The sequence below is a fragment of the Pinus tabuliformis genome, chromosome X, assembly GCF_031772625.1.
Source record: "Pinus tabuliformis cultivar Carrire ecotype Pingquan chromosome X, CPIR1, whole genome shotgun sequence".
Lineage (NCBI taxonomy): Eukaryota > Viridiplantae > Streptophyta > Pinopsida > Pinales > Pinaceae > Pinus > Pinus tabuliformis.
This window is the reverse complement of record NC_142308.1, coordinates 351,870,444-351,885,534: the sequence shown is the minus strand read 5'-3', so window position 1 is coordinate 351,885,534 and position 15,091 is coordinate 351,870,444. Positions and strand designations below refer to the sequence as shown.

At 40.1% G+C, this 15,091-nt stretch overlaps 1 protein-coding gene across 1 annotated transcript in view; it reads right to left on the bottom strand.

Annotated features, from left to right (window-relative positions):
* Positions 1–15,091, bottom strand: part of LOC149139908 (2-alkenal reductase (NADP(+)-dependent)-like) — a 79,114-nt gene that overhangs the window by 23,884 nt on the left and 40,139 nt on the right. Inside the window, exons 3-4 of the mRNA XM_089446564.1 lie at positions 8,906–9,072; positions 8,570–8,652 (exon numbers count right to left, since the gene is read on the bottom strand). Coding sequence (XP_089302690.1) covers positions 8,570–8,652; positions 8,906–9,072 — 250 coding nt within the window. The remainder of the gene's footprint in view (positions 1–8,569; positions 8,653–8,905; positions 9,073–15,091) is intronic.

The window sequence follows — 15,091 nt, the reverse complement described above, 5'->3', positions numbered from 1 at the left end:
GCCGACGACCGATCCACCACTGGACGCGATATTATATTAAGCCATGTTATAATGTTTAATCAGGTCCACATGCTTTATCGCAATCAGTGCTTCTAGTCAGAGAACCCTCTGTGTAGCATTGCGATGGGCGGATGCGATAATAGATTAACGTATATTGCAATGTTGCGATGGGTCCGCATATATATGTATCGCTATCGGCGATCGCAAAGGGGCTGCTTACCACTGTATGACTTCCGCTCCGAATTCCCGATGCGATAATCGCTATCGGCGATCGCAATGGTCCACTTGACACACTGTAACGTCGTTCTCCTGTCACATCAGTCAAAAAACACATGAAGTTAAACTTGTCGTCCGATCATTCATCAGGCGATCCGATGACGTTCGCTCCTCCTGATCCCGCAAACCGCCCGCGCGTTAACTCGCGATAAAGCGGTTTTCAACTGTTCCCTGCCGCCACGCGTCACAGTTCTAATGGAATCGCGAGCCCATGTACGAATACCACTTGACTCCCAAGGGCGGTGCGAGCATTACCGCTTACCGCTTAAGCCTGCTCTCCCCGCCCGATAAACCTTATGCATCTTCCGCGCCCCGCGACCATTGGATCTGCCCGTCATGCTGTATCTGTCGTCCATCTGCGCAATCCGACGGTCAGCCTCGTTCCTCCATTTAGTTCGTCTACCCGCCATAAAGACCGTGCTCCTTAATTTCTCTGTGCATCCGAAGGCTGTTTATAGCTATTACCTGCATGCATATAAGCTCTCCGATGACTTATTTGCATGCCTCCATTGGCTCTGTCTGCTCCTCTTCATTGGCATATATATCTGACATATACATATATATCGCTCCTCTGGTGGTGCTCTGTTAGCTCCTCTCGTCTCCATCTGCTCCTCTGGTGGCTCCTTTTGCTTATGGCTTGGCTATCCTGATGGCCTTGCTCCTGTCTCTTCATGAATCTGCTTTGCAGCCCCTTGGCTTCATGTCATCCTCTAGTATCCAAAATATTGCCATATTGACATCAATGACAACCTAGGTCAACACGCTATAGCGGTTTTCCCACGAGGACAATTGTCCAAAAATAATGGTGTCAAAATATCGGAAGAGCAGAGATACTTGGCAAATTTCTGGGGTTGGAGTTGTGATATTTTGAGTGAGATGAGAAGCTCTAATTTGCCTGTGAAGGGGCAGTTTGAGCATTTATGCACCAGATTTGGAAGTTGCTTATGTTGGGAGTTTAGGAGCTAGAAATTCATTAGATGATGAGGAGAAAATTTCCCTTAGGAATTCAGAGAAATTTGGAGGTGGATTTCAGGTCTATTGTAGCTGAAAATTTCTGTAGCTATTTGCGCAAACCCTTTTTGAGTTTTTGTGGGTTTGGTGAGAGGAGTCTGGGGCTAATTTAGCATAATTTTTTGGGCAGTATTTTTGGCAAAAATCAGTGTTCTAGTCAGTAGTTAGTAGCAGAAATTACTGAAAGAGGGAGAAGTTCACTCTAGGACCATTTCCACCACTTGGGTCCGTGAGATATTTCTGGTTTTAGTTGGGCTTATTGAGAAGAGGTGCCAGCTAAAATTTCAGGAGTTTCAGAGCACATTTGAGGGCATTCAATTTGCAACCTGGGTTTTGCCTTGCTTGCTGTAGCAAGCCCAAGTTCCTCTTTCTCTATCTATATTGTACTCATTCTGCTCCAATTAATAAGATGACTCAGAATTTTGGTGCCATTTCCTGTGTTATTTGATAATTGTGTGTGCATATAAAATTTGGTTGTTGTTCATCGTTTATGTTACTATTATCCACTTAATTATTCCATTAGGAATATTGCATTAGATTAGGCATTTAATTATAATTAATCAAAAACACTTCGCTTCACACACTCACCCACACACTCTGCATTTCAATTGGTTATTGTGTCATTTAGATTGTGAGCCATTTCTTCTTACTTGCAAGCATCTCATTTCGTTGTACTTATTTATTTTAATGCTCATGTAATTGTCCTTTATTGTCATATTTTGTTTGAGCATCTCTTTGAAGTACAAGTTTTATCTACCTTGCAAGTTTTACTTTCATTTATTGCTCATATTTCTAAAATGCACATAAATCTCTTGTGAGTTTTAGTTTACTAACGTTTGTCTTGCAGCATTTCCATATTTGTAACTTGAAGGATCATCTTATTATTGCAAGTATCATAATTTGAGCATTTGCCATTGTTTATAAGGCACCAGTCTCTCATCTTTTATCTTATTCGATGCCATATTGATTTAATCGAATTTATCCTATTAATATTTGCTCATCAATATTCGTACTTGCTAATCAATCTTAAATTCAAGTTATATTGAACAGTAATTGCCTTGCCCTTTATCTCCTAGAAATTGTTGTCTTCAACAAGTTTTCCTTGATAACCATACTCAGGGACTACCCCCCATAGCTTACCTAGGAGATAGCTCATATTTCTAAATTGCACATTAATCTCTTGTGAGTTTTACTTTACTAACGTTTGTCTTGCAGCATTTCCATATTTGTAACTTAAAGGATCATCTTATTATAGCAAGTATCATAATTTGAGCATTGTTTATAAGGCACTGGTCTCTCATCTTTTATCTTATTGGATGACATATTGATTTAATCGAATTTATCCTATTAATATTTTCTCATCAATATCCGTACTTGCTAATCAATCTTAAATTCAATTATTCAAGTTATATTGAACAGTAATTGCCTTGCCCTTTATCTCCTAGAACTTGTTGTCTTCAACAAGTTTTCCTTAATAACCATACTCAAGAACTACCCCCCATAGCTTACGTAGGAGATAGCTTAAACAGAAAGAGTTGGGAATAGGTGATAGCCCCTTCTCTGAGCATTGCGCCTTAAAGACTACACCTTGTGGGGTTAAAAACTTTTCCCACATTTAGGTGTACATCTTAGGCGACAACAAAACCTATCTATGTAAGTTATTCAAGTAGATGTCACTTTTGCTAGGTTAATAATTTACTAGTGTTTGGCTTAAAAGAAATTTAACACTTTATAGAGAAAAAAAGATTAACAACTTCTAGCCTAGAGGAGTGCTCCGCCTATAATAAGGATTTTGAAGGCTTCAAGGTATATTTTTGAGGAAAATTCCAGTTATCTTGAGGAGAAACCTACATTGAATGAAGGGATGAGCCTGTTTCATGTGAAAAGTTAGTTAGAGAGCCCTCCTACGGGTAAGCGGTTTGCATTTGACATGGAACCATTCAACCCTTCAAACAAAGGCGTTTTAAACTCCAAAAGAGAAGCACCTTCCTTGGGGAAGGTCCAAGAGCATTTTATAATACTTTATAAAGGTTTTGACACATTCCAATAAAGGAAAAGATGCATCTAGGAGTTTCTCGATAATATTTATTGTAGAGATATTGAGATGGAACTCTATAAAAGGAAAAGAGTTTTCATTTGTAAAGGTAGAAGCTCAGGAGGATGAAAATCCCCTAGGCAAAAACTTTGTAATTGCAAGTGAAATAAGGAAAAGCTTGACAAATTTGAGCTTCCATGTTCTTCCTTTTTCACTCATTTGTATGTAAGGGCACTGCCATTAATGTACTGCTGCCATATTTTTGTGTAAGGAGTTGTTCTTACTTATTGCAATGAGCTATTCTTTCCTAGAAGAGGAGGCTGAAATCTGGACTCTCAAATCCTCTTCGCTCCTTGGATATTGTTGATTTGTGTAGCTTGCGAGGTACTCCACAACCCTAGGTGTTGGGTTTGTTAGAATTTTGACCACAAAAGGGTTTTGTGGGCGAAGTACCCAAGCTAGGGGTTTTGCACCCAAGCTGTGGGTGTGAAACCAAGTGAAGAAAATAATTCTTTATTCATTGTTGCAAGTGGAGCACCCTTAAAGGAGCTAAGGGGACCTAAGGAAACCATGAAAGGTTATGAGCAAATGTAGCAATTAATTTTCCTTAAGTTAGTTGGGGTTTCAAGAAGAAAAGTTAAGTCAGCTAGGCTTAAGTCATGACCCTTGAGGGCTAACGTTCACCCTCAAAGAAGACTATAAGAAGAGGACTCAAGTCATTTGATATATCCATTCGGGTGCATCTCATCAAGAAGAGGTCTAATATAATCTGGCCACAGACCTATAGGAGCTCATCCAAGAGAAGAAGAAACCGCAGGTTTCATCTTCATCTTTCTTGTGTCTTTAGATAGCCTGAGTTAGGGCAGTTGCTGGTCAAGGTGTTAGGCAGAATTCTGGGCACTAGTCTGAGGTGGATTCTCTGTTACAAGGCCGAGGATCAGGTCTGCAATTTGTGGAAGGGCCGAGTCTTTGTTGGTTGCTGGACAGTGGTCATGTGACCTGCGTTAGGGCTGTGTTTAAAGGCCGCATTGCCTCAAGGATAAGCACAGGAGATCTGAGTCTTGAGGAGAGGTATTACACCTGTTTTGTGAAGTCTGAGAATGATGAATTAGGGCTGGTCTGAAGTGTTGCAGAAGCCCTAACAAAGGGCCGAAAACTTCAGTAGTTCTGTGCTCAGAGCCATGGGTTTCAAGGCTGCCAGGAGACGTCTTGAAGAGGTGAGTTGGTTCACCTTTTGTGGATGATTTGCTAGGAGATGGAGGTCTGTCCAAAGGTTTTGGACAGAGTTTTGAAGCCCTAGTTTAGGGCCACTTCAATGAAGGTTCAGTCACCCATAGTTCTGTTCTAAGTAACTGTGCAAGGAGCTGTGACAATTCACTTAGATTCTGTGCATGATTAAGAGAGGCCGAGACCTTGATGGACGTGACAAGAGGTCTGTCTTGTCACTGTAATTAGGGTAGTATACCTCTGTGATCAGTGCTGGTTCAGGAGTATAGAAAGGGCCGAAGTATGTCTCTTAGTATGGACAGAGTGATGTGTAGGATAGATGTGATGGGGTTGCACTGAAGTAAAGAAGTTTGGAGCTGATATAGAAGTCGGTTCATAGGTAATGAACAGCAATCTTGTTAAATTTAGGTATGTTCTATGCATAGAGCAATTTACTTCAATTTTTCATATTAGCCCAATGTCAATATTCAGATTAGAAATCACATCAGTGTGATACTAAAATGCAGATAGAACATAAACATAAACAGTATAAGACAAGCCAAGGCAAGAGGACACAAGATGTGGCACCAGCCAGGGACAAACCCTAATGTGGGGAAACCCTTGAATAATTCTTCTTATAATCTTCAATAGTTCAGCAGAGAGAGAGATAGTACAAATATACAAAACTGATATTTATGACGGCAGTAGAATACCCTTGAACAGAGAAGTCAATGCTGGTCAAACTGGACAGAATCTTCCTCTGAAGATCATTCATATGGCACCAACAGGATGATCATCAAACTGAGCCAAACATGGTCAAGCTTTGACCCAATATATCTCCCAGAATGCTGTTGTCTTCTTGCTGCACTAGCTGTCACTGCTTTAGTCCTTATCCTTCACATAGTCAATAATGTAGGCCTTCAAGGCTGCAATGTCCCATGCTGTCCAAGACTGATAGAACAGCCTATGCTGCTGGCTATGGCCTGCAGCCTAGCCCAGCAGCAGGTTAGGCCTATGATCCTCAAACAAGCAGCAACCAATAATATCAACACAACAGTATTTAGTCCTACATGGACTCAGCTTTACTGTCAGTACTTTCTCACACCCAACTGTATACATATGCTGATCTGATCCTAGACTAGGGCAGATTATGACTGTGGTTTATCAACAATGGCTCTGCCCACCTCTCATTACAGTGGCATCAGCCCTTAGAACAGGCCTGAGGCAGCCTTTCTGGATGACTGTTCCATCCTTTATGAGCTCTCAAACAGCTCCCTCTATCCTCTGCCTTCTAGCAAGATACACGGCCTCCTCTTCAGCCCTTCAGTCTTCCTGGAATAGCTTTATAACAGCCCTATTTCACCCACGCTGCACACCTCTTCTTGCTGTGAACCAAGGCTTCAAACTTCGGCCTTTCTCCCTCTAAGAACAGCACTCAAAGCAGCCTCTCTTCCACATGCTATACCTATAGCAAAACACACTGCTCTAGGGCTTTTCTCTGCTGTCTTATGGCTCCTTCTTACAGCGGCTAGGGTCACCTTTTGACTGCGGCTTTAGGCTTCCCTTGACAGCGGCTTTAGGCTTCTCCTTGATTGCAGATAAAGGCCTCTCTTTGCTGTGGCTGAACCTCCTTTTGTTGCTGCAGATTACGGCTCTTTTAACTGCAGCCAGATCTCTTTTTAACTGTGATTAGGGCTCTCCCTTTTGACAGCATTTAGGACCTTTTCTTGACAGCGTTTAGGGCTTGCACTTCACTGTTAATTAGACTTCCTTTTCGCTGCAAATAGATGTCTCCCTTGACTGCCGCTAGGGCACGTTTAACTGCGGCTAGGGCATCTTCAAGACTGCGGCTATGTCTCCTTTAGGACTGGGGTTAGGGCACTCCTAAGCCTCTCTTTCCACCAAACCCAAACGAGTGGAGAGAGATCAGAAGAGAGGTGTGTACCAAATGACTAGAAGTCACCTCTATTTATAATGTAACATTGAGGTTGAGCTGGGGTTATTAGCTTACTGGCCGACCTTGACAAATTGTCAAGTAATACAAATAAATTCATATCTCCATAAATACATGTCAGAATCGGATGATCTTTAGATCAATCCTACACCTCTTAAGAGGGAGGAATCCAAGAAAAATATCAGCTGCCATAAATAAGATGACCCACAAGGAGTTTGGCCCTAGTTGCCAATTTTAACAAATCTAGTAGCCCAAAGAACAGTGGATCCATTGTTGAGAGGGCTGCTAGGAAGAGCCCTAGATCTGTGTAATTTGAGGAGCGATTACAAGTGTGAGGGCTGTGTATTAGAGCCCTAGATCAGTCAAAGTGTTGACTCTGTGTGGACAGTTTTGCATGCCCTAAGGAGAGTGACAAAAGGGCTAATTTGTCAAAGTATGAGGGCAGATCTGTTGTGCCCTAGGAGCAGCATTCTGGAGCAGCCAGGACGTTGACAAGTGGGATGCCTAGAAGACGGCATGTACAGTGTCCATTGAAGGTGTCAATGGGCTGTTAGGAGGAAAGTATTGTGCCCTAGTTCAGTGTGTTGCAGTAGGGCAAACTCAGTGATAAGAGGGCAGTGTGACAAAGACCCTAAGAGCAGCGATTGCCAGTGGGCAGTTTGAGTGGGCCAAAGTTCAGTCATCTTGGAGCAGCCAAGTGTGGTTGATAGTTGCGGATTGGACAGCTGAAGATGCGGTTGTAGTGATCAGAAGATGGGAAGGCAAAATACCCACAAAACGTGCTCAAGGTACGTGGACTGAAAGGACTGTTGTGTGCACCTTCAGCAAGTAGGTCAAGTGCACTTTGTTCAGGGACAGATTGGTGGTCATAGTAGTTGACACCAAGCCCTAGTTGTGTCTTGTATCACGGCTGTATGTAAGGGCCATGATCCCTGGTACAGGAGCCCTAAGACTTGTTGTATTAAAAGTTGTAATATAACAAGTAGTGGATTAAAAGGTTTAAAATTGTCATGTGCACTAGTTGATTCACTGTTATATGTTTTCCACTCTGCAAAGTAGTAGCGTTGAGGTACTTCAGTGTGTTTATGATCGTGATTTAGACATAGACCTGTAGCTGAAGTGCCGTGGAAAAATCAACAGCTATCAGGTTCTATTGAGGGGTTGTTTGTTCAATAGAAGGTTGTCTCTATTACTCTAGTCTCATCTTTGAAACCTTATGTGGCTGCAAGAAATTGATTTATGTGTTGTTGTGCCTTTCTTGAACATTTCACATGGCTGTTGCCTATATATCAGATCTGTCTGTGACTGATAACACTTGCTGTTTGGTGTTTTATCAATTCTTTTTCATCCTCTTTCAAGCTCCATTCATTACCTAGACTCCATAGCCCAAGGACAAGGCACTAGGTCTTGCTTTCCTTCTCCCATATTATCTTAAAAAACCAAAAACAATTTCATTATATAGATCTGGTTATCATATCAGTACTTAAGGGATAAATTTGTAGTCTTATTAGGGATTTCCCCATTGCGCCAGACAAGATCTGGCTTAAAGTGAGAAGGACAATTACGGAGGTGAAAATGGTTGATGTCCTCAAATTTCCCTAGGGTTTGTACTCAAAGACTGGACTTATCTTTTGAAGTGAAGAATCTAGAAGATAACATGGTGTCTAGGTGGGTGTATTTAATTTTAATTTATGTCTTGCTATGTGGTGGATGCTGCAAATCCAATCACTATACCATATAATTATGTCTTTTGTCAATGAAGGAAAGTGCACATGTTATTCATTTTATGATTATGGCAATGGTCTAAAATCATTTGAATCATTACTGTATTCGAAAAATTTATTTTAAAGGAAATCTATGCTAACATCATGGTATTAGCCAAGTCTTGTCGACATAAAGAAAAATTCTAAAGAAATTATTGTTTTCATCTGGATAATGGATCAAGACAAGACCAAAGGGCTTGAAAATTGCACTTGAATCTAAGCTTCACATTATGATAATTTGTTCCATAAGACCAATATCATTGACCCAACAAAATCGATAGAGAGAATAAATCCATCCAGCCGTCAACATTGAGAATGACAAACCTTTTTAAAGCCACATCCAAGTCATGCTCCTCCTTATAGTTGAAAGCATCATCAAAACCCAGTTTATGTTTCAGCAGATCAACCTGAAATGTACCAAAAAAATTCAAACTTCAGCAAAAGTTCTGCAAATGCCACCACTGGTTATATAAGCCTCAGTGACAAGAAAAAATTAACTAATACTTTGACAACCTACAACAACCCTAGTGCAAATGTATTTGAGCCATATTTCTCTTTCAATCACCGTAAGGGTAATTATTGCACATACAATGTGAAATAAAATCAAGCAGATTTCAAGAAGCAAGAAATCTGAAGCAAAAAACCAGTGATTTGATCTACCTTCTGTTTATTACCCGCACTCCCTACAACATAGCAACCCATCAACTTTGCAAACTGCCCAACAAGCTGGCCAACAGCTCCTGAAGCCGCAGAGACAAAAACATGCTCCCCCTTTTTAGGAGAGCAAACCTCAAAGAATCCAGCATAAGCAGTAAACCCGGGCATTCCTACAAAAAGGCTTAAAGTGAGAATCAAATAAGATGCTTATGAGTTCAAACATCAAATAATATGCTTATGTTTGAAATATATGTATCTGTGAAGCCTGTAGAAAACATATAAAATACCAGCTTAAAAACGATATCTAGACTAACAGCAGCTTCTTCATATACAGAATTTGTAACTAGTTTAATTCCTTCCAACTGACTGTTGAATACTTAAAAGGACAAGCAAAAGAATTTCTTTACAAAACAGTTCAGTTGCAAACAACCTTTATAATATCAAACATGAAAGAAGCCATATCTTGTGAAAGCACTCAAACACATCACAAGAACCTCCAATTATGACAATTAGTTACCCAAAGCGATGTATTAGAATATCTGTTATAATGGTCATATCATGTATGTAGAGGCTATCAGTTATGAGGACTGTAACCAAAAAATCTAGCAGGCCTAGTGCAAAGCCCCACTAAGCAAATCCAGACCTTGTGGCAAGAAAATAACGGCCACCATTGTCACCTCAGCAGCCTTTCTCCACCTATTTACTGGCAAATAAACCACAAGGGATGCTTCCCTATGTATAGAATCATAGATCACCTAAAGGGTATTCAATAAGAAGGGTTTAAGGTGATGGATATGTCTAATGGTTGGAGTAAGGTACTGGCAGAGCCAGGATGGCTAAGATATTATTTACCAAAGTTCTAGCACTCTACCCTGAGACCAGTTAAGTAAATTAGAGAGCTGTTATAAGTTAAATTATGATAGATTTTCAATGATATGGAATCACAATGTCATATAACAGCTAGAAGAAATAGTCATATAATGACAAATCAACAAAGGAGAAAGACTATCAATTAGATATGCAAGGATTAGGGTTTGCAATTGAGTTTTTATAGCTGAAACATGCATAAAACAGCAATATAATGATAATGCCAGCCCTAGAATCAGGGTTTTATAGTGCAATAATGCTAGATTTTGCTTTTGGTCAATATTAAATGCAATCCCTACTAAAAGAGCACTAACACATCAAATAAAATTACTTTTTAGCAATATTTCAAGGAAACCCTCACCCCAACCCTAGATATCTAGAATTCTTGAGATAAGAAAGAGAACATATTTACAAACCCTAGCAGCTTCCTTTAAAAGGAGGATTTAAATTCAAGAGATGCACAATTCAGAGTTCTCATGAAGGATTCATGAAAAATAATTTCACATAGGATAAGGAATCAAGATTTCAAGATAAATATGGAAATTTTAACTATGGCACACATAGACACCCTAATTCACATAAGTTGGCATGCAAAATATAGAATATAAGCAATAAACTTACAAAATTTCCAAAGGAATCTCTTCAATCAATCCCAAGAAACCATCCTCAATAAAAATCCTTCTCCAAGACTAATTCACACCATAGAATCACACTGCAGCCAAGTAGAACAGAAGATAAGAGCTAGTGCACACTTCGAGAGAGAGAGAAGTGTGATGATGAAATTGAAAAATGACTCCCGTCTATTTATAGATGGGTAACCAAGTCACTTTTTCCATGATATTAAAAGGAAGACCCCTAAACAACTTCACTTGAGCGTTCATCTAAATCAAAGGTCACAAGCCAACCTTGAAATAGCTTCAAAACATAACAAAATGCCAAACATAACCTACACATGTGGGAGAAAAATGGTCTCCACCATGACGTCACTCCCCAAAATAAGAAATAATGCATCAAGGAACTAAGGCAATGGTCCATGAGTACTCCTCGCTCCATGAAAGTCACAAAGTGCATGTGTACATCTCCAAAAGGCACCTCCTCCACTTTGATGTCATTTAAAAGAAAGTTCAAACCCTACGTCACACTTTTCATGCATGTAGGGGTGACATGGCACCTCTCAAGACAAGTGTTGGCATCAAAGAGGGATGTGCTAGTCCTCCCAAGTCATCTCAGTGATAACCATCCTCATCTGGGCTCCAAAAGAAGGTCCCATCCATCAAACAGGGTCAAGGCCACCCTGGGGCCATCCTGGATCCATTTGAGCACATCAACAAATAGTCCAACACCCAAGCTTTCAAGCTCAGTGTTTCAGCATTTGGAGGCTCATTAAGGGGTGTAATAGCATGGGAGAGTTGCTCAAGGCCCTGTTACCGCTCAAACTAGCAAGGGTCCTAGAGGGGCAACTACTAGATCAAGGGAAACAATGGAGCAATAGCCCATTCACCTCAGCTAAAGCTCCCTACTCTTATGGACTTTTTGTTGGGAAATGTAACTAGGTTCGGTCTTCATTAATGTTTTTGAGTCATCATGTAATGTACTTGTCAAAAGAATAAAGAAACAAACTTTTATTATTATTATTATTATGACTTATTAAAGCATGGGCTTCATGCTTGGGTCATCATGTTTTAGGTAAGTCCCAATTGAGGACTTCCAGGATTTATTTATTGTACATTTAAAGTGACCCTTCTTGGGCTTTTGAATCATGCAAAAAGGTTTAGTATTGAGTCAAAAATTAATTATGTTGCCTCCACACCAAGTCGGCCTTAAGATGATAAAGTCGGCCTTAAGGAAGGCTATTTGACCTCACCTAAAGGCTATAAATAAAGAAATTTGAATTCATTTAGAGGCCATAACTCGAGCAAGTTCAATATCTCCTTGAAGCTGGGAAAAAGTGCGAAATAGAGGAAGGAAGCAAAAGGAATGTGAGTTTGGTCTAGGAGAAGGAAGGAAGGAAAATCGAAGTTTTGGTGCATCTATCTCTCACTCTCGTGCCCTTTGGAAGATCAAAGTTCTCTTGTTGATGTCGTAGCCAGTTACTGCATGTTGTTCTTGTCGGATCAAAGGTATAGGTCAAAGTTGTTGTTCGGTGTTGCTGCCTTTAGAAGTTGTATTGGGCCGAAACTGAAGTTTCTAAGAGAAGATCGAAGTCTTTCAATGAAGATCGAAGTCTCCAAAGCAAGGTCAAAGTTGTTGGGTCCAAGAAAGTGTTGTTGTTGTTGTTGTTGTTGTTGTTGCCATGTCAAGTACGATCATCTGCAATCATAGAAAAAGGTTGACTTGGTGTGGAGGAAGGATTGTGTCAAGGTCTAGAGTCTTGGAATATCTCAGGAAAACTATTGAAGGAAGAATTATTGACTGGGTTTTCCCCTAGAGAGGGGTTTGCCCTAGCTGTGTGCCTATATTTGGTGTCCATTGATTTATGTGCTATTGCTTGGTAATTGCTTGATGAACTAAAAGAAAAAAGATATAAAGAAACGTAATAAGAAATCAAGAACATCACAAGTAATTATCAAGTATAATAAAATATTTTTGTCTTTCTTTTTTTCTAACATCGTATCAGACGTTTGGTGAATAAAGAAGAAAAAGGCAGTCTCAAGCACTTGATCAAAGGAATCATTCAAAAGGATTATTCAAGGGAAGAAGTCTACTATCTTCAAAGACAATGTCTAACACAATCAAGGGAGAGAACAAACTTGAAGGAACCTTAAACTACAGGTCTTGGAAGAAGAGGATTGACCTCATCCTTGAAAAGAACAAGGTACTAGTCTTGGTCAAAGGAAAAGTAAAGAAGCCTACAGATGACTCCAGTGATGCTGATAAAGTGAAGTTCAAAGAATTAGAATTACTGGCCATAACCCTAATGTTAATAGGAATAAAGGACAACCTTGTCCTGTTTATAGCTAATATTAATCATGCTCAAGAAATGTATGAGACCCTGTCAAAGTTATTCACTATTGAGAACATTGGTCAAGTAGCAAGCTTGAAGAATAAACTAAGGACCACAAAGATGACTAAAGAAGACATAGTGATCTCCTTCTTTGTGAAGATAGCAAGGATCAAAGATGATCTTTTGGCCTTTGATGAAATTGTTCCAAACAAAGAACTCATGATCACTGCTCTATTAGGATTGCCACCTACTTGGGGTGCATTTGTTGTAGGACTTTGTTGAAGAATCTAGGGCAATTAGGTGTAGGGTGATTCTTCGGGACTTGATAACAATTTGTGAAGTCTTTTTATTTTTCTTGTTAGCTTAATCTTCTTCTTTGCTTATTAATGCATGTGTGTGTGCTTCATCAAACGCTATCAAAACATAAAACAAGAACACAAGATGTTGGCTCTCTGCCAAGGCCAAAACCTCTCTTTTCTTGAGAGGAAAACCCTTCGGTAAGTTTTCTCTTATTGAAGCTTCTTTCTTGATTAATGCCAAACCCTAGACCCTTGACTAGAAGATCCTCCAAGCACAAGTCAAGTCCTTCCTTCTCTCTGCACTATGTTTCCCCAGCACTTCGTCCTTCCTTCCACTGTTAGTAGATCTTCTAGAAGGGATACTTTATCTTTCGTACTTAGTGATATCCTTCACCTAAGGATACTCCTTCCTTCTCTTGATCATTTGAGTTCCTTCTTGGTGTATATTGGTAGGCTTAGTGTCACAGCATTGTAGCCCTAATTCTCGCACATGTGAGAGGTACCCTAGAGAATTAGGGTCATTTTCCTTCGCTAGAGAGATAGGCTTCTTCGCTTGACTTGGGAGGCCTTGTAGGCCTAGTTTCAAACCTAACCAACACTAATTCATGGATTGTTTGTCCCTGTTGTCATACCGGCAAACTTAACCCCCCTTTCTTTGCATGTGTGGCTGTTTCTAGCCCTAGAAACAGTCCTCTTCACTTCGGCTTTTCTCCTCCTTCCTTCGTTGCACTAGGAGACCTCTTCTTCGTCCTTCGTTACCCTTTCTCTAGCCTCTTTTCTTCGCAGATTTCAGAGTTGCTTGGTTGACGTTGTAATGGAGTGGACAGCCTCTATTTATAGAGGATTGTCCCTCCTTTTAGGTCGACTTTTGAAGACTGTTTGTAGGCCAACTTGTTATGCTTACTTTGGATGGTTTCTTTGGTGGTGTCACATGCTTGAAGGAGACTCTTTGATGGTTCCTTTACTTAGGAGGAGACTTCACTTTGCTTGGAGGAGTATTCTTTGACTTCTATACAAACATATACATGATGCAACATGCCCTTAAGGTCTTCAACATTTTCTTTCAACTATTTGACTCACCTATAGCACTTTAACTTGTGCTAGACCTATTTCAATGAACAAGAAACTCATTGACATGTATTATAAAACTAATATTTCTTTTCTTGAATAAATACAAATATCAAAAGTACATTTATGAAGACCGAACCTAGTTACATTTCCTTCAACATTCCCTCTTAACTTGGGAGGTATTCATACAACATTACAAGGTGTTTGGCTATGTTTCAATCTTGAAGAATTCACATAAGAGAAATCGAATTTGCAATCCATTTTTGTAGCATCATAATAACCAACATTGTTTCCACAGCAAGGCCTTGACTGACAACTCTATCTCTCAATAGATCAGAGCACAATGTTGGCGAAACCAATGACTTATAGACACCTTCGTCATTGTCTCTCAAGGTACATACCCACCCGGGTGTTCACTAAGTATGACCTTCTAGGACTATTCTTGTCTTGGGTTCCCAGCCCTGAAAAATATCGATCGTCTTGCCTACTCCTGTCTCGAATGCCCTACACATCCTCAAAGAGTATCAGATGCCAGATGATTACCCAATCCTCCCATTCTTTCTTCCCAAGTGAAGACAAGAATGTTGTGTCTATCTTATGTCTACATTTCCATTCATGGCCTTCATCTAGACTTACAATTGTCAGTCCTAGTTTAGTGCATGACACATGAAATGGAAAAACACAATTGTCACTCCTTTGTAATCAGGGGTGATCCAAAACTCCCTCTTGATCAAGGACCTGTCAAAGCTCCCTCTTAACTAGGGACTCTTTCATTCATCATCAACTTCTTCTTCGTGGGTCCTTTAGCTGCTTGATCTCCTTCCTTTCTTTGATGTCATGAAGTCTTTATTCGAAATTCTCTAGTTAGGGCACCATACATCAATCACTTTCCTTCCTGGTTTGTCATGTCATTGCTTCCTTCGTGGAAAGTGCCTTTCTTGTCATACATCAGGTTTTCTTGTCATCTGGTTACTCCTTTGTCATTTGTCCATGCTTCGGAATACTCTTCTC